Genomic DNA, 27,632 nt, shown 5'->3' with positions numbered 1-27,632 from the left:
CTATTTATTTTATTTTGTTAATAAGTTTTATTTTGTTGTCTGTCTCCCCCTTGTAGACTGTGAGCCCGCTGTTGGGTAGGGACCGTCTCTATATGTTGCCAACTTGTACTTCCCAAGCGCTTAGTACAGTGCTCTGCACACAGCAAGCGCTCAATAAATACTATTGAAGGAAGGAAGAAGGAAGGAGGAAGAGGAGGAGGAGGAGGAGGAGGAGGGGTTACTGGGTCCGGGTTCATGCAGGGAGTTGAGAAGCAACATGGCATAGCGGATAGAGCACGGACCCGGGATCCAGAAGGTCATGGGTTCTAATCATGGCTCCGCCACTTGTCTGCTGTGTGACTTTGAGTAGGCCACTTCACTTCTCTGGGCCTCAGTGACCTTCTCTGTAAAATCGGGATGAAGACTGGGAGCCCCACACGGGACAACCCGACTACCTTGCATCTCCCCCAGAGCTTAGAACAGCGCTCAGCAACTAGTAAATGCTTCTTAACAAATACCGTCTTTATTATTATTATGCAGGGAGGCTCAAGAGAAGCAGCATGGCTCAGTGGAAAGAGTACGGGCTTGGGAGTCAGAGGTTATGGGTTCTAATCCCGGCTCTGCCACTTGTCTGCTGTGTGACTTTGGGCAAGAATAATAATGATAATAATAATAATAAATAATAATAATAATAATAATAATAATAGTATTTGTTAAGTGCTTGCTGTGTGCCAAAAACAGTTCTAAGCACTGGGGCAGATATAAGGTCCCCCACGCCCCCCTACTTAGAGAAGCAGTGTGGCTCAGTGGAAAGAGCACAGGCTTTGGAGCCAGAGGTCATGGGTTCAAATTCTGACTCCGCCACTTGTCAGCTGTGTGACTTTGGGCAAGTCACTTAACTTCTCTGGACCTCAGTGACCTCATCTGTAAAATGGGGATGAAGACTGTGAGCCCCCCGTGGGAAAACCTGATCACCTTGTAACCTCCCCAGTGCTTAGAACAGTGCTTTGCGCATAGTGAGTGCTTAATAAATGCCATCATCATCATTATTATTATTATTAATATTAAGGTCATCAGGTTGTCCCACGTGGGGCTCAGAGTCTTCACCCCCATTTTAAAGATGAGGGAACTGAGGCACAGAGAAGTGAAGTGACTTGCCCGTGCTTAGGACAGTGCTTTGCACACAGAAAGCACTTAATAAATGCCATTAGAAGTGGCAGAGGCGGGATTAGAACCCGCATCCATTTACTTCTCTGGGCCTCAGTGGCCTCATCTGTAAAATGGGGATGAAGACTGTGAGCCCCCTGTGGGACAACCTGATGACCTTGTAACCTCCCCAGCGCTTAGAACAGTGCTATGCACATAGTGAGCGCTTAATAAATGCCATCATCATTATTATTATTAATATTAAGGTCATCAGGTTGTCCCACGTGGGGCTCAGTGTCTTCACCCCCATTTTAAAGATGAGGGAACTGAGGTACAGAGAAGTGAAGTGACTTGCCCGCGCTTAGGACAGTGCTTTGCACACAGAAAGAGCTTAATAAATGCCATTAGAAGTGGTGGAGGCAGGATTAGAACCCACGTCCATTTACTTCTCTGGGCCTCAGTGACCTCATCTGTAAAATGGGGATGAAGACTGTGAGCCCCCTGTGGGACAACCTGATCACCTTGTAACCTCCCCAGCACTTAGAACAGTGCTTTGCACATAGTGAGTGCTTAAAAATGCCATTATTATCATTATTATTATTATTATTATTATTATTAATAATATTAAGGTCATCAGGTTGTCCCACGTGGGGCTCAGAGTCTTCACCCCCATTTTACAAGATGAGGGAACTGAGGCACAGAGAAGTGAAATGACTTGCCCACGCTTAGGACAGTGCTTTGCACACAGAAAGTGCTTAGAGAAGCAGCGTGGCTCGGTGGAAAGAGCCTGGGCTCTGGAGTCAGAGGTCATGGGTTCCAATCCCGGCTCCGCCAATTGTCAGCTGCGTGACTTTGGGCAAGTCACTTCACTTCTCTGGGCCTCAGTGACCTCATCGGTAAAATGGGGATGAAGACTGCGAGCCCCCCGTGGGACAACCTGATCACCTCATAACCTCCCCAGCGCTTGGAACAGTGCTTTGCACATAGTAAGCGCTTAATAAATGCCATTATTATTACTATTATTATTAATATTAAGGTGATCAGGTTGTCCCACGTGGGGCTCAGAGTCTTCACCCCCATTTGACAGACGAGGGAACTGAGGCACAGAGAAGTGAAGTGACTTGCCCGCGCTTAGGACAGTGCACATAGAAAGCGCTTAATAAGTTGGGTAGGGACCGTCTCTATGTGTTGCCAACTTGGACTTCCCAAGCGCTTAGTCCAGTGCTCTGCACACAGTAAGCGCTCAATAAACGCGATTGATTGATTAATAAGTGCCATTAGAAGTGGCGGAGGCGGGATTAGAACCCACGTCCATCTACTTCTCTGGGCCTCAGTGACCTCATCTGTCAAATGGGGGTGAAGACTGTGAGCGTCCCGTGGGACCACCCGACGACCCCGCATCCCCCCAGTGCTGGGCACAGAGTCAGCGCTGAGCCAACGGCATCCTCAGTATTCCCGGGGGCCGGCGGGCGGTGCGGTTCCCGGCCAGTAGGCGGCGTCGCCGGGCCCGCTCGCGCGGGAGAGGGCGGCCCGGATTGGCTGCGGCGGGCGGTGACGTCACGCCCCTCGGCCCGCCCGGCGGCCCCGCCGCCCGCCGCGGCGCAGTCGGCTGGGTGCGCGCCGCCGAGAGGACCTGCCGACCCGCCCGCTCTGCCGCCCGCCCTCCCTCCCTCCCCCCGCACCATGACCAAGAGCGAGAAGAAACCCTTCCAGCAGAGCCTGGCCGAGTGGAAGCGCTTCATCTACAACCCGACCAGCGGCGAGTTCCTGGGGCGCACGGCCAAGAGCTGGGGTAGGAGCCGGCGGTTGGGGGGGGTGGGGGGACCCGGGCGGCGCGGCCCAGCGGGCTCTCGGCGCGGGGGAGCCGGGCCGTCCGTCCGTCTCAATCCCATTCATTGCCGGGAGCCACGCGGTGCCCCGCTCCGCCCCGCTGGGGCCGGGCGCGTCCCCTTCCTCCGCAGCCCTCGGCGGCCGGTCGGGGCCCGTGGGGTCCCGGCCCGGGCCGCGGGGCCCACGTGTTTCCCGGTTCAGCCGGCGCCCTCCCCTCCCGTCCCGTGTCCGCCCTCCCCTTTCCGCTCCGCCCGCCTAACGGGGACCCGGCCCGCCGGCCACCGAGCCCGCCCCGGAAGGACTCGGCCCGGGAGGCGGCGGCCCACGCCGCAAGCCCCGCCGCCCCGGGCCGGGGGGACGGCGGAAGGGGGCACGGGGGACGGGAGGAGGCCGGGAGCAGGGGGATGGGGAACCTGGAATTCGGGGATAGGAGGAGGCCGGGATCAGGGAACAGGGAACCTGGAATTCGGGGACAGGAGGAGGCCGGGATCAGGGAACAGGAGGGGGCAGGGGGGTAGGGAGCCTGGAGGTCGGGGACAGGAGGAGGCTGGGGGCAGGAGGGACCAGGGTACAGGAGGAGGCCGGGAGCAGGGGACAGGAGGACACAGGGAATAGGAGAGGGCTGGGGACAGGAGGGAGCAGGGAGCTGGGGACAGGGGGGAGCAGGAGACAGGAGGAGGCCGGGAGCTGGGGACGGGAGGAGACAGGGGACAGGAGAGGGCTGGAGACAGGAGGAGGCCGGGGAAAGGGGGATGGGGAACCTGGAGGTCGGGGACAGGAGAGGGCTGGGGGCTGGGACAGGAGGCTGGGGTAGGGGGATGGAGGACCTGGAGGTCGGGGACAGGAGAGGGTGGGGGGATGGGACAGGAGACCGGGGCAGGCGGATGGAGGACCTGGAGGTCGGGGACAGGAGGAGGCAGGAGGCCTTGGACAGGAGGTTTGGAGACCGGAGGTCGGTCGGTTTGAAGCCGAAGCTTCGGATGCAAGGGGCCGGGGGATGGGGGCCTGGTGGTCGGGGACAGGAGGAGGCAGGGGGATGGAGGATCTGGTGGTCGGGGACAGGAGGTGGCAGGGGGATGGAGGATTCATTCATTCATTCAGTCGTATTTATTGAGCCCTTACTGTGTGCAGAGCACTGTACTAAGTGCTTGGGAAGTACAAGTGGTGGTCGGGGACAAGAGAGGAGGCAGGGGGATGGAGGGTCTGGTGGTCGGGGACAGGAGGAGGCAGGGGGATGGAGGATTCATTCATTCATTCAGTCGTATTGAGCGCCTACTGTATGCAGGGCACTGTACTAAGCGCTTGGGAAGTGCAAGTGGTGGTCGGGGACAAGAGGAGGCAGGGGGATGGAGGGGCTGGTGGTCGGGGACAGGAGGAGGCAGGGGGGTGGAGGGGCTGGTGGTCGGAGGCAGGGGGATGGAGGCTCTGGTGGTCAGAGACAGGAGGAGGCTGGGGGATGGAGGATGTGGTGGTCGGGGACAGGAGGAGGCAGCGGGGTGGAGGATCTGGTGGTCGGGGGCAGGAGGAGGCAGGGAGGTGGAGGATGTGGTGGTCGGGGGCAGGAGGAGGCAGGGGGGTGGAGGATGTGGTGGTCGGGGGCAGGAGGAGGCAGGGGGGTGGAGGATGTGGTGGTGGTCGGGGACAGGAGGAGGCAGGGGGCAGGGGGAATGGAGGACCTGGTGGTCGGGGACAGGAGGTTTGGAGGCCGGAGGGGGTCGGTCTGAGGCCGAAGGTTTGGATGCAGGAGGCAGGCCGGAGGGCGGCCGGGGCCCTTCCTTTGCGGCGGGCTGGGGCTGGGACAGCGGCCGCGGCCGCGGCCCTCCCTCCCTCCCTCCAAAATTCGGGGAAACCTGCCCCTGCCCCTGCCCCTGCCCCTGCCCCACCGGCTGGGACAGAGGAAATTTCCACCGCCGCCGCCTTGTGACTTCTCCGCCCGGGCAGGCACCCGCCGCGCCGACAGCGAGCCTGCCCACCGCCGCGGGGGGGGCGCGCGCGGGCGGGCGGGGGCGCGCGGCGCGAGCGAGACGGCCGGCGCGAGCGCGAGCGCGCGCCCCCCCCCCCCCCCCTCGGGGTGTGGGCGCCGGATGAATGGGCCTGCGCTCTGAGGAAATCGGCCCCGAAGCGCAGTGTGTGTGTGTGTGTGTGTGTGTGTGTGTGTGTGTGTGTGCCCGCCCAAAATGCCCGGCCCCAGGGAAGGACGCCGGAAAGATGGGCCCTCCCGCCCTCATGGGCACCCACTGGGCTGCCTGAATAATAATAATAATAATAATAATAATAGTGTTGGTATTTGTTAAGCACTTACTATGTGCAAAGCACTGTTCTAAGCGCTGAGGGGGCGGTACAAAGTGATCAGGTTGTCCCACGTGGGGCTCACAGTCTTAATCCCCATTTTACAGATGAGGTAACCGGGGCTCAGAGAAGCTAAATGACTTGCCCAAGGTCACACAGCAGACAGGTGGCGGAGCCGGGATTCGAACCCACCACCTCCGACTCCAAAGCCCGGGCTCTTTCCACTGAGCCACGCTGCTTAAGGGGAGACCTACGGGACCGGCCTAATTTTCACCCAGATAACCAGCCCCTTTCTCCTCAGCGCTTGAGCCGGTTTCCCCCCACGGGTGAAATCCGTGTGAAAGTTTTGATCCCCTCACATTTTTTGGATTTTTTTTTTTTAAAAAAAGGTAATGATAGTAATAATGGCATTTATTAGGCACTTACTGTGTGCAAAGCACTGTTCTAAGCGCCAGGGAGGATACAAGGTGATCAGGTTGGCCCACATGGTGCTCACAGTCTTAATCCCCATTTTACGGGTGAGGGAACTGAGGCACAGAGAAGTGAAGTAACTTGCCCAAAGTCACACAGCTGACAAGTGTATATATACCTGCATATATCTTTTACATATTTATTGCTCTATTTAACTTGTACATATTTATTCTATTTATTTTATTCTGTTAATATGTTTTGTTTTGTTCTCTGTCTCCCCCTTCTAGACTGTGAGCCCACTGTTGGGTAGGGACCGTCTCTATATGTTGCCAAATTGTACTTCCCAAGCGCTTAGTACAGTGCTGTGCACACAGTAAGCGCTCAATAAATACGATTGAATGAATGAATGAAAAGTGGTGGAGCTGGAATTTGAACCCAAGACCTATTACTCTATTTATTATTGCTCTATTTATTTTACTTCAAGCGCTTAGTACAGTGCTCTGCACACAGTAAGCGCTCAGTAAATACGATTGATTGATTTTACTTGTACATATTCTATTTATTTTATTTTGTTAATATGTTTTGTTCTCTGTCTCCCCCTTCTAGACTGTGAGCCCGCTGTTGGGTAGGGACCGTCTCTATATGTTGCCAACTTGTACTTCCCAAGCGCTTAGTACAGTGTTCTGCACACAGTAAGAGCTCAATAAATACGATTGAATGAATGAATGACCTCTGACTCCAAAGTCCGGGGTCTTTCCACTGAGCCACGCTGCAGGCAGTTGACCTATCTAGCAGTCTTGAATGTTGCTTAGCATGTTTTGGGTGGCATGTTAATAGCCCCAGTGAGAACGTGACTGCACATACCTCTCAAGCCTCTATGGATGTAATTATGGCCCGGTGGAAGGAGCAGGGGCCTGGGGGGGGAGGATCTGGGTTCTAAAGCCCCACTGCTTGCTGAGTGACCTCGGGCAAGTCATTCGTCTGCACCTAATAATAATAATAATGACATTTATTAAGCGCTTACTATGTGCAAAGCAGTGTTCTAAGCACTGGGGAGGTTACAAGGTGATCAGGTTGTCCCAAAGGGGGCTCACGGTCTTCATCCCCATTGTAAAGATGAGGTAACTGAGACACAGGGAAGTGACTTGCCCAAAGTCACACAGCTGACAATTGACAGAGCTGGTATTAGAACCCATGACCTCTGACTCCAAAGCCGTTGAGCCTTGCTGCAGTTTCAGCTGTAAAATGGGGATTCGACACCTCCCTCCTATTTAGGCCGCAGGCCCCATGTAGGGCAGGGACTGGGTTCAACCTGATGAATTTGTACCTACCTGACTGCTTGACACATAGTAAGTGCTTAACCCATACCGTTAAAAATTCCGTAGGGGAGACTCCGTATTTTCAAGGTGAGGAGTGCCTGGATTTTAAAGGATTTGGACCCAAAATTACTTCTCTTGAACAGAAATGTGTTAACATTAAATTTGAACAAGACATACAGAGTGCGAATTTTAGGCACTGCCTAAAGGCAGGATGAGTAGAGGATCCAGGCTCTAATCCCTGCTCTGTCAGTTACCTGCTGTGGGTGATTTTGGGTGAGTCAGTGCCAGTTCACTTCTGGGCCTCAGTTTCCACATCTGTAAGATGGGGTTTGGTGTCTGTTCGCCCTCCCACTCAGACCTTGAGCCCCATGTGGGACAGGGACTGTATCTGACCTGATTAACTTGTATCTACCCCAGTGCTTAGTACAGTTTTTGGCACACAGTGAATGCATAACAGATAGTATGGTATTAATGGAGCATTTTTCCTTTAACCTGTCCCATTTAAATTGCCCTGGAGATAAAATAAAGCATCATACCCCCCAAAAAAATCAAATTCCTCTTTTCCGCAACGGGTACCAACTTTTTGCTTTAGAGCTAAATTTTAGGCAGAAATTGAAAGTGAGTATCTTTCTTCCTCAAAAGTACTTGATACTTTGGCGGATACTGTTTTTGCCAAATCTGGACTTAGAATTGCACACTTTGTGCCACTGTCAATGAATTGACTAGCTCGAGCTGCCCCTTAAATTGCGTGTGGGAAGAGACCTGTGATTCAAGTGGTGGTGGAGGGTTGTTCTAATACTGACTTCTGAAACACCCTTTTATATTCATGTCATGTGTTTTACACTCTGTTGTAAATATTGCTGACTGGAGTTTTCACAGGCAAATTGGGTAAATCCAATCTTCAGATTGTTAAGAATTAAGATTAAAAAAAACGATGCAGAAGAGTTTATAAGGAGATGGTAAAATTTTTCACCACTGGCAAATGTTACTTATCTCATTCTTCCTATTGGTTCATTTGGCTTGTTTTGCTACATGTATTAAACTGTAGACAAGCTGTTCGTTGGCAGGAATCGTGTCTACTAACTCTGTTGTACTTTCCCAAGTGCTTAATGCAGTGCTCTGCACACAGTAAGTGCTCAATAAAAACTGCCGATTGATTAAGCTAATGAAAAGATGTTTCACACCAGTGGTGTTCTTCAGTCTGAATCAGTCGTATTTATTGAGCGCTTACTGTGTGCAGAGCACTGTACTAAGCGCTTGGGAAGTACAAGTTGGCAACATATAGAGACAGTCCCTACCCAACAGTGGGCTCACAGTCTAAAAGGGGGAGACAGAGAACAAAACCAAACATACTAATAAAATAAATAGAATAGATATGTACAAGTAAAATAAATAAATAGAGTAATAAATATGTACAAACATATATACATATATACAGGTGCTGTGGGGAAGGGAAAGAGGTAAGATGGGGGGATGGAGAGGGGGACGAGGGGGAGAGGAAGGAAGGGGCTCAGTCTGGGAAGGCCTCCGGGAGGAGGTGAGCTCTCAGTAGGGCCTTGAAGGGAGGAAGAGAGCTAGCTTGGCGGATGGGCAGAGGGAGGGCATCTCGTTTGCTTCGGGAATGAAAATTTGCTGGTTAAGAAAACCCCAAATAACGGATGATTATTGAATGAAAAAGCAGGCGAAATGAATAGGAAGAGCATTTCTTGGTACAAGTGCCACCAATGTAACTCGCTAGTGAAAAATATTTACTTCCCAGTGAATTTAGGCGTGCTTTATTTACTAAAAAAAATTCAAAACAGAAACTTATAGAACTGTGTTTATAGAGCTCCCAATATGAACCACTTCATGAAGTCAGTGCCCCAAATAAGCTATCTGTTCAAGAAGGTCGTTGTCAGCTGGCATTTTAGGCGCATCTAGTCAGCTCTTCCATGATGTGTGTCTTCACCTTGTGTTTTGGAGAGGGCACTGTTGTGAAATTAGGGAACATTCTTTCGACAGCACAAATTTTCCTTCACATGGAGCTCGTCAAGAAAATGACCCCTGCGTTATCAGATAACTGGTTCTCTTTTCTGCTGCAGATCCGTGAGGCACCGCGTTCTCAGACACATGTCCCCGTCCCGTGTCCCTCCCTTAATAAATGACCTGCCCGGGGCCACACATACCGTTACGGGTACTTGGATATAGTCTTTTTCATTCTCTAATACCCCGTCGTTTCAGAAAGTTTGAGATGTTCTTTGCAATGTGAAGTGTCACATTCAAGAGACTTTAAGAACACTCGCACCATTGGGAAAACATTAGGATTTGTTTCACCCTGCGTGGGCTGCAAATGGAAATTCAAGAGTGGATGTGGCAGCAGTGACAGTGGAGGACAAACTGAAGGATCGCCTGACAGGAAGCAACCCTTCAAGGCCTGATAATAATGAGAAGTGGGGAAATAGTAAGTTCAAAACGTTCACTTGAGGCCTCAGTTTCAGCAAAAGGCCTTTGTTGACTCTCCTTTGCAACCTATCTGTGCATTGTGCATGTACTTGAAAATGGAGTTCTCGTGGAGAATTTGTGGAGTAATATTAGATTATAAAATGCTAGATGGAGTTAACATACACCCCCTTCCAAAGAGTATCTAGCAAAAACTCTGCTGTAATTCTTTACCCACCTTTGTCTCAGAACCAATAAAATAGCAAAGGCCTGTTGGGGAACTTGAGTGTGCCACCTGGGGAAAGATTGTTAATGTCTTTAACATGTATTGAACTAATTGCTCTCCTTAAACAGATGGGGTGGGGCAGAGGAGTGATAGTGGGGCAGGCCAACATTAAATAAATTACAGATAGGGGAAGCACCAGAGTATAAAGATGTGGACATCAGTGCAGTGGGTGGAGCTGGGTGACTATCAAGAAGCTTACATTGTGGGCAGGAATGCATCTTACCAACTTTTGTCCTGTTGTTCTTTCCCAAGCACTTAATGCAGTGCATGCCACAAAAGTAAGCGCTTAGTAAATACCGTCAATTGATTAGGGAGTATAGAATTTAAGCGATTAGGTGATGTAGAAGGGAGGGAGGATAGGGTGGGAAGATGAAAGCTTAGTCTGGATAGGCTTCTTGGAGGAGATGTGATTTTTAGTAGGGCTTTGAAATAAGGGGAGAGTGGTGGTCTATCAGTATATGTAGGGGGAGTTTCGGTTTTCATTGACATACAACCACCTACAGGTCTTAGTGCATTAAATATGCCTGCAGGTGTGTTCTTATTCATGTTCACAGAGGTTGCTAAATACAGAGATTGCTGTCTAGCTGGCTGATGTATCATCAGGTCTTGTCAATGCAGCATTCCCAACTGCAGCAGAGTTAGTTTGAAACAGTTTTTCACTCTGTGTCCCTTTTTTTTTTAATAGTATTTGCTATGTGCCAGGTACTATACTAAGCGCTGGAGTAGATACAAGCTAATCAGGTTGTCCACAGTCCCTGTCCCACATGGGGCTTACAGTCTAAATCCCCATTTTTCAGATGAGGTAACTGAGGCCCAGAGAAATAAGGTGACTTTCCTAAGGTTACACAGCAGACAAGTGGCGGAGCCGGAATTAGAACCCAGGTCCTTCTCACTCCCAGGCCCATGTCCTATCCATTAGGCCACACTGCTTCTCTTTCCTGATTCCTAAAGTTCTGTTCACAGGGGTATTTTTGATCGCAAGCCATCGTCCGTCTGCTGCTACTTCCCAGCAGGGCACAGTTAACCCACATCTTGAGGGATTGTAGTTCAGCCTATTTATTAAATGATTTCTTCTGCTCACCCTCTGGCATTTATATTCTGCAAAGATTATTTCGATCCTAGTAGACTGGCTGAATTCCAGAGCCCCAAAGTGGGCTGTTTGGCCTTTAGGTAAGTGGAACTCAGGTGGTGCTTGTCGGTTTCCTCAGGAAGCTGGATTTGGTGTTTCTAGCAGGTCCCAGTGTGACGGCCGTATAAAATGGAGTCATTGGCACTGCTTTAAAGCATCGGTCTTGCCTGGGACTTGATACTACATTTCCAGGCTCTCAAGGTCAGTTTGGTTTCTGAAGGCTGCCGTCTCATACCAGCCTGCTTAGTAGCAATCTGAAGTGCAACCAAGATTTTCATCATTAATAAAGCTCTGGACGCACCCATTCAGTTCCCTCTGGGAAGCACCCTATTCATTGATACCCTGATTGGCAGAGAAATAGAAAACTAGAGTGGAATAGCCAACCTGTAACCGACTTAGACTGGGAACCCCGTGTGGGACAGGGTCTGGGTCCAGTCTGATCATCTTGTACCTACCTCAGTGCTTAAAACAGTGGTTGGCACATGCGCTTAACAAGTACCACGATTATTATTATTTCAGCTGATAGAAAGGGACCATAACAGAGATAAGTGAAATCCTTTGAAGAATTCAAAAACTCATCTTAGGCTTATTAATATTGGCTCTGGCTCCAAAGTGGAGCATGAAGAAAAGGCAGCCAGGCTGGCAAACAAAATGATGTCCAGAGTAATTTTATTTTGGTGACTATTAAGCCCAGATCCACTCCAGATTTATTACGTGGAATCAAAGCTTTTTTTTTCCAGATAGTCTTTAAATTCTATGAAGTTCTCGTCATAATAAACTCTGTGACCTAGTGGATAGAGCATGGGCCTGGGAGTCGGAAGGATATGGCTTCTAATCCCAGCTGCCTCTTGTCTGCCGTGTGACCTTGGGCAAGTCACTTCACTGCTCCGGCCCTCAGTTACCGCATCTGTAAAATGGAGATCGAGACTGTGAGCCCCACGTGGGACACGGGCTATGTCCAACCTGATTACCTTGTAATCTATCCCAGGGCTTAAAACAGTGCCTGGCACAAAGTAAGTGCTCAGCAGATACCATAAAAACAACCCAAAACAAACACCATTTTATTTAGTCCAAACTTATTTTCCCCTTGGGTTCCATACTTAATGATTTTGGAAAAGCAAATGAACTGAGTGGATGCCACACTCGTGTCCGACTAAAAGTTTTTCTCGGTAAAGATGACAGGTGTGGAACAGAGACAGTATAAGTATAACCCAAAGAGTAGCCATCAAATGTGCTCCTAGTTGCGAGCTAAAGTATATTTGATCTTGTCTTTGTACAGTGGTCAAAAGTAGCTGTTTGCCTTTCAAGCTTATTTGCAATATCTGTATCTTAATCAGAATAAATGGGCTTTGTCCATCAAATACATGAGTGCCCTTCAGAATGCCCTCCCCACCTACTCACCCGCTGTGGCAGAAGCGTGGTAGTTGAGCCGGGGGAGGATCCTGGAATCAGTTCCCTCACACAGGTTTTGGGCCCTCAAGTCCTCTTGACCGGACTGAGATTCATCCATTGTTTACAGTGGGAGATGTCAACATCAATCTCCTAGCTCAGAGGCCAGCACTGAGAAGCAGTTGCAGTGAATCAATCAACCAAGAGTATTTATTTAGCATTTACTGTGTGCAGAACACTCTACTTAAGCGCTGGGGGGAGAACAGTTATAGTATTTAAGCACTTACTATGTGCCAGAGACTGTACTAAGCTCCGGGTTGGACACAGTTGCTGTCCCACGTAGGGCTCACAGTCTCAATGCCCACTTTACAGATGAGCTTGTTGCGGGCAAGAATTAGTCTGTTGTTATATTGTACTCTCCCAAGCGCTTAGTACAGTGTTTTACACACAGTAAGCGCTCAGTAAATCAATCAATCAATCAATCGTATTTATTGAGCGCTTACTATGTGCAGAGCACTGTACTAAGCACTTGGGAAGTACAAATTGGCATCACAATCACAAATACGCAAATCACAAATTGGCAAATACGATTGAATGAATGAATATATGTTTGTACATATTTATTACTCTATTTTACTTGTACATATCCTATTTATTTTATTTTGTTAGTATGTTTGGTTTTGTTCTCTGTCTCCCCCTTCTAGACTGTGAGCCCACTGTTGGGTTGGGACTGTCTCTATATGTTGCCAACTTGTACTTCCCAAGCGCTTAGTACAGTGCTCTGCACACAGTAAGCGCTCAATAAATACGATTGATGATGATGATAACTGAGGCACAGAGAAGTGAAGTGACATGACCAAGGTCACACAACAGGCAAGTTCTAGACTGTGAGCCCGTTGTTGGGTAGGGGCCGTCTCTGTGTTGCCGATTTGTACTTCCCAAGCTCCTAATGCAGTGCTCTGCATACAGTAAGCGCGCAATAAATACGATTGAATGAATGAATGAAAGTGGCAGAGCCAGGATTAGAACTCATGATGTTCTGACTCCCAGGCCTGTGCTCTGTCCGCTGCTCCATACTGCAGAATTAGCAGACTCGGTCCCGGCCCGTAACAAGCTTGAGAAGCAGCGTGGCTCAGTGGAAAGAGCCCGGGCTTTGGAGTCAGAGGTCATGGGTTCGAATTCCGGCTCTGCCACATGTCTGCTGTGTGACCTTGGGCAAGTCACTTTAACTTCTCTGAGCCTGTTACCTCATCTGTAAAATGGGGATGATGACTGTGAGCCCCACGTGGGACAACCTGATCACCTTGTATCCCCCCCCCCCAGCACTTAGAACAGTGCTTTGCACATAGTAAGCGCTTAACAAATGCCATTATTATTATTATTATAGTCCAGAGGACTGCAGCCTGTTTATAAGGTCCCAGTGGTCCAGTGCTGGAATCTCACCAGTGGGCCACAAGCAGGGAGGGGACTTCTGGTCTTGGCCTCGATGTTTAGTTTTAGCCCAGATTTGTGATCCAATTTTAAGCTGGAGCCCCAGTTATTCTGGCCCCAGCCTCGTGTCCTGTAGCTATGCTCTGCCCTGGGCTCCCTGAGCCACCCAATCTCAATTTTTGGAAGAAGAAGCATGCTGTAGTGGATAGAGCACGGGCTTGGGAGTCAGAAAGTCATGGGTTCTAATCTCCGCTCTACCACTAGTCATCTGTGTTCTTCTAGACTGTGAGCCCACTGTTGGGTAGGGACTGTCTCTATATATTGCCAACTTATACTTCCCAAGCGCCTAGCACACTGCTGTGCACACAGTAAATGCTCAATAAGTACGATTGAATGAATGAATCTGTGTGACCCTGGGCAAGTCACTTCACTTCTCTGGGCCTCAGTTCCGTCATCTGTAAAATGGGGATTGAGGCGGTGAGCCTCATGTGGGACAGGGACTGTGTTCAACCCGATTTGCTTGTTTGTACCCCAGTGCTTAGTACAGTGCCTGACACATAGTAAGCGCTTAACGAATACCACAGTTATTATATTATTATTATCTGTGTAAGGAAGAAGTTTGGAGACCCGGCCCACAGTGGGGTAGACACGTTCTGTTCTGGCTTGACAGGTGTGTGGCCTCAGTCCTGTCCCAGATATGTGGCGGTGGGGCTGGGAACATTATTTAAGTGCCTACTTGAGTGTTGCCATTTGGATGCCCCCCAGGCCATTACCCACACTCTCTCCGGCTCACCAGGCCTCCCTGCCCCTGAACTTCAGACTTTGCCGATAGCTTGGGGACAAAGCTGCCTAGCAGTGTGGTCTAGTGGGTAGAGCATGGGCCTGAGGTCTAATCCCAGCTCTGCCACGTACCTGCTATGTAACCATGGGCAAATCACTTCACTTCTCTGGGCCTCAGTTCCCTTATCTATTAAAAGGAGACTAAGCCCCATTTGGGTTGGGCTTGTGTCCACATGATTAGCTTGTATCTTGTATTATTGTATTATTATTATTATTTATTAATAAATATTATTTTTGTGTCTTGTGTTATTGGAGAAACAGCATGGCTCAGAGGAAAGAGCACGGGCTTGGGAGTCAGAGGTTATGGGTTCTGATCCCAGCTCCGCCACTTGTCTGCTGTGTGACTTTGGGCAGTCACTTCTCTGTGCCTCAGTTCCCTCATCTGGAAAATGGGGATTAAGGCTGTGAGCCCCATGTGGGACAACCTGATTACCTTGTATCCCCCCAGCGCTTAGAACAGTGCTTAGCACATAATAAGCGCTTAACAAATGCCATCATTATTACTGTATCTACCCCCGTGCGTAGTTCAGGGCCTGGCACAGAGTAAGCACTTAAAGGCTGTAAAAAAGTGTTTAGCTTGCTTACCAGCTCTGTTACATCGTGTTCTACCAAGCATTTAGTACAGTGCTCCGCACACAGCATTCAAATATGATTGCTTGGCTGCCGATGGGTTGACATCAGTGTTGGCCCTGGAAGTCAGAGGGCAAGAAGGTCTGGTCTGGTCTGAAGCCAAGGAGAAATTTAGCTCTGGCAAAACCACCATTGCCACCTGCCTCCACCGGAATGGATGGACTGTGTTTTAAATGTGTTTAATGTCAAGATCTTTACCACATAATAATAATAATAATGATGGTCATCAGTCCTATACCCCGAAGTATAAGAATGTGAAGGAGGTGCAGGTGGGGTCCAGTGAGGGAGGAGGGAGATGGTGGGCAAAGACTGTGGCAGAAGGAGAAGGAGGTGACTTTTCAATCAGCCAATGGCATTTATGAAGCATTGACAATGTGCAGAGTGCTTGGAGGAATATTCAGAGTCAGAGGAAGTAGGCTGGAGAGTGTGGCAGCTGGAACTCTTGCAAAGAAGAGTTGGTGGGTTACCTGGAAGCTTTCTGTTGAAGATCTGCTTGTCTTTCGGGCTTCAAGCTCCGTTCTTCAGTACTAGGAGCCACGTGTCAACACTCCACTTTACTATTCTCCCTAGCATTAATTGCATTTCAAGGGGATAAGTTTCAGAAAGCAGCAGTTTAAGAAGGAGCGTGGCCTACTGGATAGAGCATGGGCTTGGGAGTCAGAAGGTCATGGATTCTAATCCTGGCTCCACCACTTATCTGCTGTGTGACCTTGGGGAAGTCACTTCACCTCTCTGGGCCTCAGCTTCCTCATCTGTAAAAAGGGGAATGAGACTGAGCTCCACGTGGGACAGGGACTGTGTCCTACCTACGTAGCTTGTATCCACCCTGGCGCTTAGTACAGTGCCTGGCACACAGTAAATGCTTAACAAATATAATACTATGAAGACAAACACCATCAATGTTTATCATGCTGTGTAGTATACTGTAATCAATCGTATTTATTGAGTGCTTACAGGGTGCAGAGCGTTGTACTAAGCTCTGCGAGAGTACACTACAACAGAGTTGGTAGACAAATTCCCTGCCCACAGTGAGCTTACCCTCTAGAAGGGGAGACAGATATTAATATTCATAGTTTGTAATATATAAAGTAGTTAGAGAATCACAGTCTGGTTTATGGTTTTTGAGCAGTTTACTTGTTCAGTCCCTAAACGCAAAACTTTTTCTAGAATTAGGGAGGCTGAATGCTTCTAAGTAGCTCCACGTGAACAAAGTTGCAGAAGTTTGTAGAATGATGAGTGGGTTTAAAGGAACCTCTTGTGGATGCCGCCAGCTGTTACAATCTCAAGCCTTCTTGAATAGTTCGTTGTCTGACCATCTTGAATCCACCCCAGTGCTTAGAGAGGTGATTTAGTACTTGGTAAAAGTAATAAATATCATTGTTGTTGTTACTGCAACACAAGAAAATAATAAATGTTCACTGACATCTAATGTATAGCATGTATTTTAAAGGAGAGATGGGAGACTCGGGGACCGTCTGAAATAACGGTCTGAAATGAACAGCAGCACTGCTAGGAAGGAGTGCAGGACTCAATCAGGGGACCTGGGTTTTAATCCTGGCTCCACCACTTGTCTGCTGTGAGACCTTGGGCAAGTCATGTAACTAACATCACTGTGTTTCAGTTTCCTCATCCATAAAATGGGTGTTCTGTATCTGTCCTCTCTCCCCCTTAGACTGTGAATCCCAGACTACAGGACAGGGCCTGATGTCTGATTATTTTGTATCTACCCCAGTGCTGAGCGTAGGGTTTGACATCTACTAAATGCCTAACCAATTCCCTTATTATCATTATTTTTATTCTTTGCGTTTGAATCTTAATTGAAAAACAGTAGCAACAGTGTTGAGAGGGGAGTTTCTAAAATGCATGTTTATTTCTAGCTCAAAATGTCAGGTTTAAGGAGGGGTGGAAAGCTGCGTGGCCTAGTGGGTAAAGCATCGACCTGGGAGTCAGAAGGGCCTCGGTTCTAATCTTGGCTCCACCACTTGTCTGCTGCATGACCTTGGGCAAGTCACTTCACTTCTGGGCCTCTGGTTACCTCATTTGTAAAATGGGGTATTAATACTGTGTCCAAACTGATTAGCTTGGATCTACCCCAGCAGTACAGTGCCTGGCACATAGTAAGCACTTAACAAATGCTCTAGACTGTGAGCTTATTGTGGGCAGGGAATGTTTCTGTTTTTGTATTGTACTCTTCCAGGTGCTTAGTACCGTGCTTTGCACACAGTAAACACTCAATATATGCAATTGAATGAATGAATGAGTGAAATGCCTTTTTTTTAAAAAAAGTTTTGTGTTGTGGGTTGGTGCTTACACTGTGGCTTTAGCCTTTGTCCAGGACAACAGCCCAGGATTTCAGGGTGGAGCCTGCCACTTAGCTTTCCTGAACCTCAAGTTTTTTCCCCAGCTGGTTACTTCCTTTGCCTGTGCTCCCGTCATTTTCCCCTGCTTAGAATCCTCACTTTGCTTTGCCTGAACACAGTCCTCCCCTCCATCCTGCTACCCTAGAAACACCCTCTCCTGCGTTTTCTTGAGCACTTTAGTACATGTTTGTAAATGGGTACGGTATCTACTAAAGACGCTTGCTCTGTGGAAGAATTACTTTTAGATTTGTTTTTCTCGTCCCACCTCTCCCAGTTTGACTAAACTCTCCAGAGCTAGACCATATCTTATATTGCTCTTGGAATTCCTTCAAACACTCATTTTAGCCCGTTGTACAAAGTAGGAATGGAATAAATAACCATTGGTATTTCTACCCTGAAATAAATGACAGCATAAAATGGGTTCGGCCTAAGATCGGCCCGATTTTAGCCTTGTTAAATCAGCAGGTCGACTGCCTGGTTGATTAAAATATTGGATCAAATCACTTGAAACAGAGAGTAGATAACTGTAGAAGTCCTTTTATGTATTGTCTGACCCAGGGTAATCCAAAGGGAAGCTGAGTCAAGGGTTGGTTCCCTGGGAGATTTGGTATTTGGGGACCATTCTGTTCTGGGAGTTTGCTCCTTAGGAAATCTTGGCTCCTGTGTCACATCGGCATTTCGCTCACCTCATGGCAGGCTTTTTTTTTTTTAAAGTGGCACTTGTAAAGTGCTTACCTACATGCCAGGCCTTGTACTAAGCACTGAGGTAGATTCGAGTTAATCAGGTAGGACACAGTCCATGTCCCATATGGGGCTAACATCCTTAATCCCCATTTTACAGATGAGAGAACTGAGACACAGAGAAGTGAAGTAATAACAGTGATAACTGGTATTTGTTAAGCTCTTACTGTGTGCCGGGCACTATTCTAAGCCCTGGGGTAGATACAAACTCCCTGTCCCACATGGAGTCCACAGTCTTAATCCCCATTTTACAGATGAGGTAAATGAGGTACAGAGGAGTTAAGTGACTTGCCCAAGTTCACACGGCAGACAAGTGGTGGAACCGGGATTAGAACCCAGGTCCTTTTGATTCCCAGGTCCACGCTCTATCCATTAGGCCACTCTGCCTCTTAATCCTGACTTCCTGGCTTCTGGGCAGATTTTTTAAGTGGTGTGCCGGGACTGTGGGCAGGGGCTGACAAGTGCAGCCAGTGTAGTTTTACAGATGGACCTGCTTTCCTGGGTTTTGTGACATCCCTCCACCCCCCCCCCCACCCCGCCCCAAGATGTTAGGATCCCAGAATTTTTGCAGTGTTGGAGACCTGAAAAGTGTTGGCTATGAGCTATATTTAAATAGCAGCTGTAACAGGTCACCTTAGCTATATTCCATTGTGGAATATAGCATTTAATACTGAAATGAATTCATCACCAAGCAATTGTGGACTTACACATGGGTACACGATATGCACTAGCAGTTGGTATAGTACTGCAGCCAGTTTCAAGATCAGATTAGCCTCTGGGAGAACCACTGCCTTTGTATATTGAACTCTCCCAAGCACTTAGTACAGTGCTCTGAACACAGTAAGCGTTCAATAAATACCACTGATTGATTTTAGACACAGTTGTGGGATAGCTTAGATAAGTGAAATCTACCAACAATTTCTGGACCCTACACTGACTATTAGTTTCTGTTGTAAGTGGTACCAAGTTTTCCTGCCCAATTAGTTGCTAAATAGACCCATTTCAGTTTTACCCATTTTCCCTTTTCAAAATGGTACAGGTAGTAGGGAGCAGAGATGGGCCATTGGTCCTGGTCATCAAAAGCTAAAAAGGCCTGCCAAAAAGGTCACCCTCCTAGAAAATTCATCCACCCTCACCCCAAATCAAGCGCTACTTGGAGACTCCCAGGCCTGGGAGTCAGAGGACCTGAGTTCTAATCCTAGCTCTGCCACTTTCTGCTGTCTGCTGTGTGAACTGGAGCAAGTCACTTCACTTCTCTGGGCCTCACCTCATCTGTAAAATGGGATTTAAAGCTGTGAGCCCGTGGGGCAAAGACTGAATGCAACCTGATTATCTTGGATTTACTCCAACATTCAGTATAGTGCTTGGCACATAAGTGCTTAACAAACACCATTTAAAAAAAATTACTCCTGAGTAAATATAAATATCTCACCCAAAGCCATCCCGGACTACAGCAGGTTTACAGAACTAGGAAGAGGTTTTTGGCCATCATCAATTGAAAAGCAAAAACTGTGGCAGAATCAGGGTGGAATGTCATCTTTGGGAGAACAACATTTTCGGTGCAAACCCCTTCCTTCTCCCTCCTGCAGCCTTTGGCTCTGGAGTTCTTGAGGGGCCAAATTTGTGGGGGCTGACTGAGCCTGGTTTATTGGTGTCATACTTGGCTCAAGGCTCTTCTTTCCGTTGGGGTCAGCTGAGCCTGGCTTACCTGAAAGAGGCCTAGGTTGGCAGGATGATGGTGGCGGGAGGGGAAAGATGATATTGTTATGAGGAGGACGTCCCACCAGGCATGTGGACTTTCACACAAAAGTCAATCAGTGGTATTTATCGAGCCTTTAACGTGTGCAGGACACTGGACTGAGCTCTTTGGAGTGTACAGTACAACAGAGTTGGTAAGCATATTCCCTGTCCATAAGGAGCCTACAGTCTAAAGGGGGAAACAAACATTAAAATAGTCAATCAGTGCTATTTTTTTATTGCTTACTATGTACAGAGGACTGTAGTAAACACTTGGAAGCATACAGTACATTGCGTTATGTTCCCTGCCCATGACGATCTGTTTATGAATATGGACATAAGTGCTGTGGGGCTGAGGGTGGGGTGAATATCCAATGCTTAAGGGATATAGAGCCAAATGTCCACGCTGAGAAGCAGGGTGGCCTACTGGAAAGAGCACTGGCCTGGGAGTCAGAGGACCTGAGTTCTAATCCTAGTAGTCTGCTCTGTGACCCTTGGGCAAGTCACTTAACTTCCGTGCCCGTTACCTCATCTGTCAAATGGAGATTAAGACTGTGAGCCCTGTGTGGGACAGGGATTTTGTTCAAACCTATCATCTGGTATCCACCCCAGTGCTTAGTACAGTGCCCGGCTCTTGGTAAATACTTAACAAGTACTGTTAGAAACAGTAGTGCACAGGCGATGTGGAAGGGAGAGGGAGTAGAGGAAAAGGATGCTTAATTGGGGAAGGCTTTGTGGAGATGTCATATGATGTATGACAATGGAAGTATCACCCCGCTGCATATGATATATGACAGTGGAAGTATCACCCCGCTGCATGTATCACTGGTGCTGAGCAGCTCTGCTTCCCTGCTCCTCACACATTTATAATTTCCCAGAGGAGACGTGGGTGAAACAATATTTAATATTTGCTTCAGTTTCTCCGTCTTCTCATTTCCCTTGGGTTCTCTCTTTGTGTGTATGTCTTTGTATATGTACTACACAAACACACACACACAAAATTCAGAGAAGCTATGTGGTCTAGTGGAAAGAGCTCCGGCCTGGGAATCAAAAGACCTGAGTTCTAATCCTGGCTCCACCACTTGTCTGTTATGTGCCCTGGAGCAATAATAATAGTAATAATAATGGCATTTATTAAGCACTTACTATGTGCAAAGCACTGTTCTAAGTGCTGGGGAGGTTAATCCCCATTTTACAGATGAGGTAACTGAGGCACAGAGAAGTTAAGTGACTTGCCCAAAATCACACAGCTGACAATTGGCATAGCCGGGATTTGAACCCATGACCTCTGGCTCCCAAGCCCGTGCTCTTTCCACTGAGCCACGCTGCTTCTCAAGTTACTTGGCCTCTGTGCCTCAGTTCCCTCCTGCAAAATGGGGACTCAATACCTGTTCTCCCTCCTGCTTAGACTGTGAGTCCCATGTGGAACCTGATGATCTCATATCTACCCCAATGCTTAGTGCAGTGATTGGTACATAGTAAGTGCTTAACAAACACCATGATTATTTTTAGTGATACTATTCCCTCATATCTGACTCCTCTGTTAGATTGTAAGCTCATTGCAGGTGGGAATTGTCTACTTAATCGTACTTTCCCAAGCATTTTAGTACAGTGCTCTGCGTCCAGTAAGTATTTAAATATTGCTTGAGCTTTAGGTAGAAGAAACTGTATCAGTCAATAAGTATTTGTTCAGCACTTACAGTGCAGTGCACTGTATTAAGTGCTTGACTAAGTGCAACAGAATTAGTATACAAGTTCAGTCTTCAAGGAGCTAGCAATTAATAAGAAAGACACTGAAATATGTTACAGGAAGGATGAAGTAATAAAGTATAAAAATATACAGAGAAGCAGCATGGCGTAATGGATAAGAGCAGAGGCCTGGGAGTGTGAAGGTCATGGGTTCTAATCCTAACTCCACCACTTGTCTGCTTTGAGACTTTGGGCAAGTCCCTTCTTCTCTGTGCCTCAGTTACTTCATCTGTAAAATGATGATTGAGACTATGAGCCCGACGTGTCCATCCCAATTTACTTGTATCCACCCCAGTGCTTAGTACAGTGCCTGGCACATAGTAAGCATTTAACAAATACCACAATCATTATTATTATTATTATTATTATTATTATTATTATTATTATTATTATTATCATTATCATTATTATTGTTATTATTATGTACACATTTATAGAGGGAGGATTTGAGGACTTAAGGTGCTCTGTAGCACTGAAGTACTGAAGTGACTTTTAGGGAATATAAAGTGGGGAAATGAAAAATCAGTCAGGAAAGGCCCCTGGAGGAGACATTCATTCAATCAATCGTATTTATTGAGCGCTTACTGTGTGCAGTCATGCTTTCAGAAGGGCTTTGAGGAAGGGGAGAGCAGTGACTTATCAGATGTGAAGCAAGGTGGAAGGTCCAGGCAGGGAGGAAAATGTGAAGCACAGTGAGTAGGTTAGCTTGAGAGGAGCGAAGATTGTAAACTGGGGTGTAGTGGGAGAAGAGAATGGATGAGAGGAAGAGAGTAAGTGCCTTGAAACTAAACTGACAGTAGTTTCTGCTTGATGTGGACAGGAATGGGCAGCCACTCGAGGTCTTTGAGGAGTGGGGACATGTGGGCAAAGTGATGTTTTAGAAAAATGATGTGGGCAGAACGGGGGGAGGCCAGAGGCAGGGAGATCGTTGAGGAGGCCGAGGCAGAAAGAGCGTGCCTGCTTAGAGGGAAGAAATGTTGCCCAGGATACGCATTGTCCTTCCAGGCTTGTACCAGTTCCGGGAGACTGTATCATCCTTTTGATTGGTATTCCAGGCCTTTGCTTCCTCCCCTGCTCCCCAATCAATCCAAGTTGGACAGAGAGCGGGGAAACCTCAAAGCAAGGCAGCAGGGTGAGGTAAGATTTTTGTTATTGTTGCTTGTGTGCCCGGTGCACATAAAAACTAGAGGGAACGGAAATGTCAGTTGCCGGCTAATGGCTTTGAGTTGTGACTCTCAGTTGCTCCTGGGGCTACTTTAAACACGATGCCCTCTTGGTGGTGCCTTGATTACTCAGAGCTTTGTTTCTGATGTTAAATAAGGAACACAATTCTTTTACACTGTGTTCTTCCTTAACTGTTGTTTGTAGAGATCAGTTTTCAGTTAGGAAAGGGGAATGTTTCTTTTCCATTCCCCTTGGTTTCAATGCTTTCTGATAACCCATAGAGCGCCCGATAGTTGGTCCAATGGCCGCGTTTTGCAGTTATTTTATTCTGCGATCCCTTTGTCCTGTATACCTGCTGCCAGTCTAGAAAAATGGAGTAAAGTAAGCCCACGCTTACATAGAAACATCTGCTGTCTTTTGGTAAGAAGTGATCTGGAACCTAATTATCCTTTTATCTGTCTCAAACTTGGGATTTGTGTGAATATCTGTGTTACTCTGTTGGTGTGAACTCCCTGTGGGCAGCAGGGAATGCGCCTTGTTGTACTTTCTAGCCCAGTGGGTTCTCAATAAATACCATTACTTCCTTACCCAGATTAACCTTTCACAGCCTTTTCTCAAAAAGAAAACTCAGTGTAAATAAAGCAAGGGAAATCTTGTATCGTAAATCTTCACATCAGTTCAGTTCACTTCAACACTTCAAATCTTCAATGCATTGAATTCTAAATGTGTCTCTGTGGATCTTTAGACAGTGAGCTCATTGTGGGCAGAGAATGTCTGTTTATTTTTGTAGTGTACTCTCCTAAGTACTTAGTACAGTGCTTTGCACACAGTAAGTGCTCAATAAATATGATTGAATGAATGAAGGTCAGTCGCCTGATAATAATAATAATGGCATTTATTAAGCACTTCCTATGTCCAAAGCACTGCTGTAAGAGCTGGGGAGGTTACAAGGTGATCAGGTTATCCCATGGGGGGCTCACAGTCTTAATCCCCATTTTACAGATGAGGGAACTGAGGCCCAGAGAAGTTAAGTGACTTGCCCAAAGTCACACAGCTGACAAGTGGCGGAGCCGGGATTAGAACCCATGACCTCTGGCTCCCAAGCTCGTGCTCTTTCCATTGAGCCACGCCTTTGATTTTACACTTGAAAATGTTTTCAATCAAAGTGACCACTCCTGGACAGAATAAACAGAATTTGTCAAATTTTGAAGAGGTGATTCTAGTAATAATAATAATTGAGGTACTTGTTAAGTGCTTACTATATGCCAAGCACTGTTCTGAGTGCTGGGGTAGTTAATGAGAGAGAGTCCCTGCCCACATGGAGCTCACAGTCTTGGGGGAAGGGGGCAGACATCAGTAGAAGTAAACAGACATCAATATAAATAAGAAAATCACAGATATATACATAAGTGCTGTGGGTCGGGGAGATGGGGAAAATGAAAGGGAGCGAGTCAGGGTGACGCAGAAGGGAGTGGGAGATGAGGAGAAGTGGGGCTTAGTCTGGGAAGGCAACTAAAGCACAGAGAAGTGAAGTGACTTGCCCAAGTTCACACAGCAGACAAATGGGGAAGCTGGGATTAGAACCCAGGGCCTTCTCATTCCCAAGCCAGTGCTCTATCCACCAGGCCACTCTGCTTCTCTACCCTACCATCTTGTGACAGCCCCCTAAACTTCATAACGATGGCTTTTCCAACCCATACAGACTGCTGTGAGTAATACTGGTGTACAGGCAGCTCTTACTTGTCAACCTAGCCCCTGGTTTTGGGGGGATTTTTTTTTACCTTTTTACCTATTTAAAGACTTTTATCCATTTGGTAGTATTTATTGAGCACCCATCGTGTGCAGTAATCAATCAGTAGTAGTTATTGTCCCATACTGAGTGCTATAGAGATGCGTTAGGTGGCTGTTGGATGGAGCACGGCTTAGTGGAAAGAGCTTGGGCCTGGGCGTTAGAAGGTCATGGGTTGTAATCCCTGCTCCCCCACATGTCTGCTGTGTGACCTTGGGCAAGTCACTTCACTGGACCTCGGTTACCTCATCTGTAAAATGGCGATCAATGCCTGCGAGCCCCCCCGTGGGATAACCTGATTCCCTTGTATCTGCCCCAGTGCTTAGAGCAGTGCCTGGCACATAGTAAGCGCTTAACAAATACCATCATTATTAGATATGGAGAAGCGGGAGCTGGATTGGAAGGAAGTGGAATTTCAGAAGGGCTTTGAAGATGGAGGAACGCTGCTCTCTGCTTCCAGAAATAGGTGGCCCTAGGCTGCTGTTTTGCCCTGGGAACCCACACCTAGAGGCTGCAGACTCTGCAAGTTGAGATTGGTTGTGGTGGTTTGGGAAAGAATTCTAGGCAGCACTAGCTTTCTGGACTCTTAAAACCCCACCTCAATGATCTGAAAGTCCCAGCTTGGTGAGGCCCACCCCACAATAGGGAAGCAGCGTGGCTCAGTAGAAAGAGGAGGGGCTTTGGAGTCAGAGATCATGGGTTCAAATCCTGGCTCCGCCACTTGTCAGCTGTGTCATTTTGGGCAAGTAACTTAACTTCTACACCTCAGTTACCTCATCTGTAAAATGGGGATTAAGACAATGAGCCCCCTGTGGGACAACCTGATTACCTTGTATCCTCCCCAGTGCTTAGAACAGTGCTTTGCACATAGTAAGCGCTTAACAAATGCTATTATTATTATTATTATTATTATTAATAATGAAACCATGCCTGTTGAGTCCTGCCTGGCCTTTGGCCTAAATCCAAGTCCTGAATATCTCCCTGATTTCAGCCTGAGCATGACATTCCCCCGGGGGATGTTGGAGGCTAGTCCCACTCACTATGGCCTGATTGCCTAGGGTGGGGATCGGCCACACAGTGATCCATAACCAATCAATCCATCCATCAGTGGTATTTATTGAACACTTACTATGTGCAGAGCACTGTACTAAGCGCTTGGGAGAGTATAACACAACAGAGTTAGCATTAGCATTCCCTGTCCATAACGAGCTTCTGGTCTAGAGGGGGAGCCAGACATTAATATAAATAAGGCATGTATAATATATAATTTGTAAAAACGTGTCTAAGTGCCTTGGGGGTGGGGCGAATATCAAATGTCCAGAGGTCACAGATCCAAGGGCATAGACCATGAAGGGAGAGCGAGCCGGGGAAAAGAGGGCTTCCTACGGATAGGCCCAATTAACATAGCCTGTTCAGTTGTTTTGTTGTCTGTCTCCCCCTTCTAGCCTATGAGCCCACTGTTGGGTAGGGACCGTCTCTATCTGTGGCCGAATTGTACTTTCCAAGCGCTTAGTACAGTGCTCTTCACACAGTAAGCGCTCAATAAATATGATTGAATGAATGAACCTCCTCTCTGTGGCTCTCCGTGGGCTTTGAAATCCACTCCCCATGCTTGTTTTTGGTGGAGCTCTGTAGCCTTAGACAGGGCTTTTTCAAAGGCCACACCTTGTTGCTGCTTGTAGATCGTGCACATCGACACACCGCTTTGAAGGGGCTAGTCAGCTCAGTGGAATAGGAAGCTACTGAAATTCTTTCCTGGGCCCCGGGAAGCTTGAATGCGATGTCTGGAACCGCACTGCTTTGCTAGCCCTTGGTACCGATGCTCAATAAATAAATTTGCTACTGCTACCACCAAGTACCCCAGATCTGGAATGGGGTGGGGCAGTCCAACCACCACCAGCCTGTCTACTGGGAGGGATGGAATCTACCCCCTTCTTCTTTGCCCCTACCAAATCAAATAGGACTGTCAGAACTGGATGGCTTGGGAATCAGAGAACCGGAGCTCTAATCCTAGCTCTGCCACGTGCCTGCTGTATGACCTGGGGCAAGTCACGTCACTCCTCTGGGCCTCAGTTACCTATCTGTAAAATGGGAATTAAATCCTCCCTCCAATTTAGACTGAGCCACATGGGGGACAGAGACTGTGTCCAACCGTTTAAGCTTGTGTCTACCCCAGCACTCAGAAGAGCGTTTAGCATTTAGTAAGTGCTTAACATAAAGCATTTTTTTTAAAAAGAAGCCGACAAACTCTTGGTCTTAGTGATATGTTCGACTGTGTGAATTCATTCATATATAAGGGTTTTGTGGTTCTCCCCCCAACCCCACCACCACTATTCTCTGTCCCAGAGGGAGAGGAATAGAGCTGCTTCTGTATATCTTGTCCAAGTGAAGTTGTAGATCACTCTTAGCAAATTTTAATTCAGCCTGTGATGACAATATTTGAGAAAGATCCATAATCTTCCAGTGAAAAAGAGTATTTACGTGAATGACACGGAAAAGTCACAAGCTTTAATTTTCTGGATATTTTTGCTATAATTTGTGCTTTTGTCTACATGCTTTAAGCATAGTTGACTGTTGCCTGAGCTAGGGGTAAAAACTGTTTTAGATAAGCAGATATACTTAGTAATTTAAAGTTCTGCATAACTTTGATCTTGAGATAAATTAAAGCTCCACCTCACTGTGATCCCTTTATATCAAATGTGTGCATTTTAAGAAATACTGGTTGGGCCCAGACTTTTGGATATTATGGACAAAATGTTCTAGACTCTTAAGTTCATTGTGGGCAGGGAACACATCTGCCAGCTCTGTAATGTTGTACTCTCCCAAGCACTTAGTACAACGTACTGCACATAATAAGTGCTCAATAAATACCATTGATTGAATCTGGGTTATGACTCGCAGGCTTACTCACTCAACACCTTTATTGTACTGTGAGTTTAACGTACTGCCTTTCTCCATATATCTATGACTATATGTATTCTCTTCCAGACTTTGA

General features: G+C 47.5%; 1 protein-coding gene across 1 annotated transcript in view; it reads left to right on the top strand.

Annotated features, from left to right (window-relative positions):
- Positions 1-2,776: 2,776 nt before the first annotated feature.
- Positions 2,777-27,632, top strand: part of ATP1B3 (ATPase Na+/K+ transporting subunit beta 3) — a 50,408-nt gene continuing 25,552 nt past the window's right edge. Inside the window, exon 1 of the mRNA XM_038743293.1 lies at positions 2,777-2,917. Coding sequence (XP_038599221.1) covers positions 2,809-2,917 — 109 coding nt within the window. The 5' untranslated portion in view covers positions 2,777-2,808. The remainder of the gene's footprint in view (positions 2,918-27,632) is intronic.

The sequence above is a fragment of the Tachyglossus aculeatus genome, chromosome 1, assembly GCF_015852505.1.
Source record: "Tachyglossus aculeatus isolate mTacAcu1 chromosome 1, mTacAcu1.pri, whole genome shotgun sequence".
Classification (NCBI taxonomy): domain Eukaryota; kingdom Metazoa; phylum Chordata; class Mammalia; order Monotremata; family Tachyglossidae; genus Tachyglossus; species Tachyglossus aculeatus.
The sequence above is the reverse complement of the archived record's forward strand: the minus strand, read 5'-3'. Positions and strand labels throughout refer to the sequence as shown.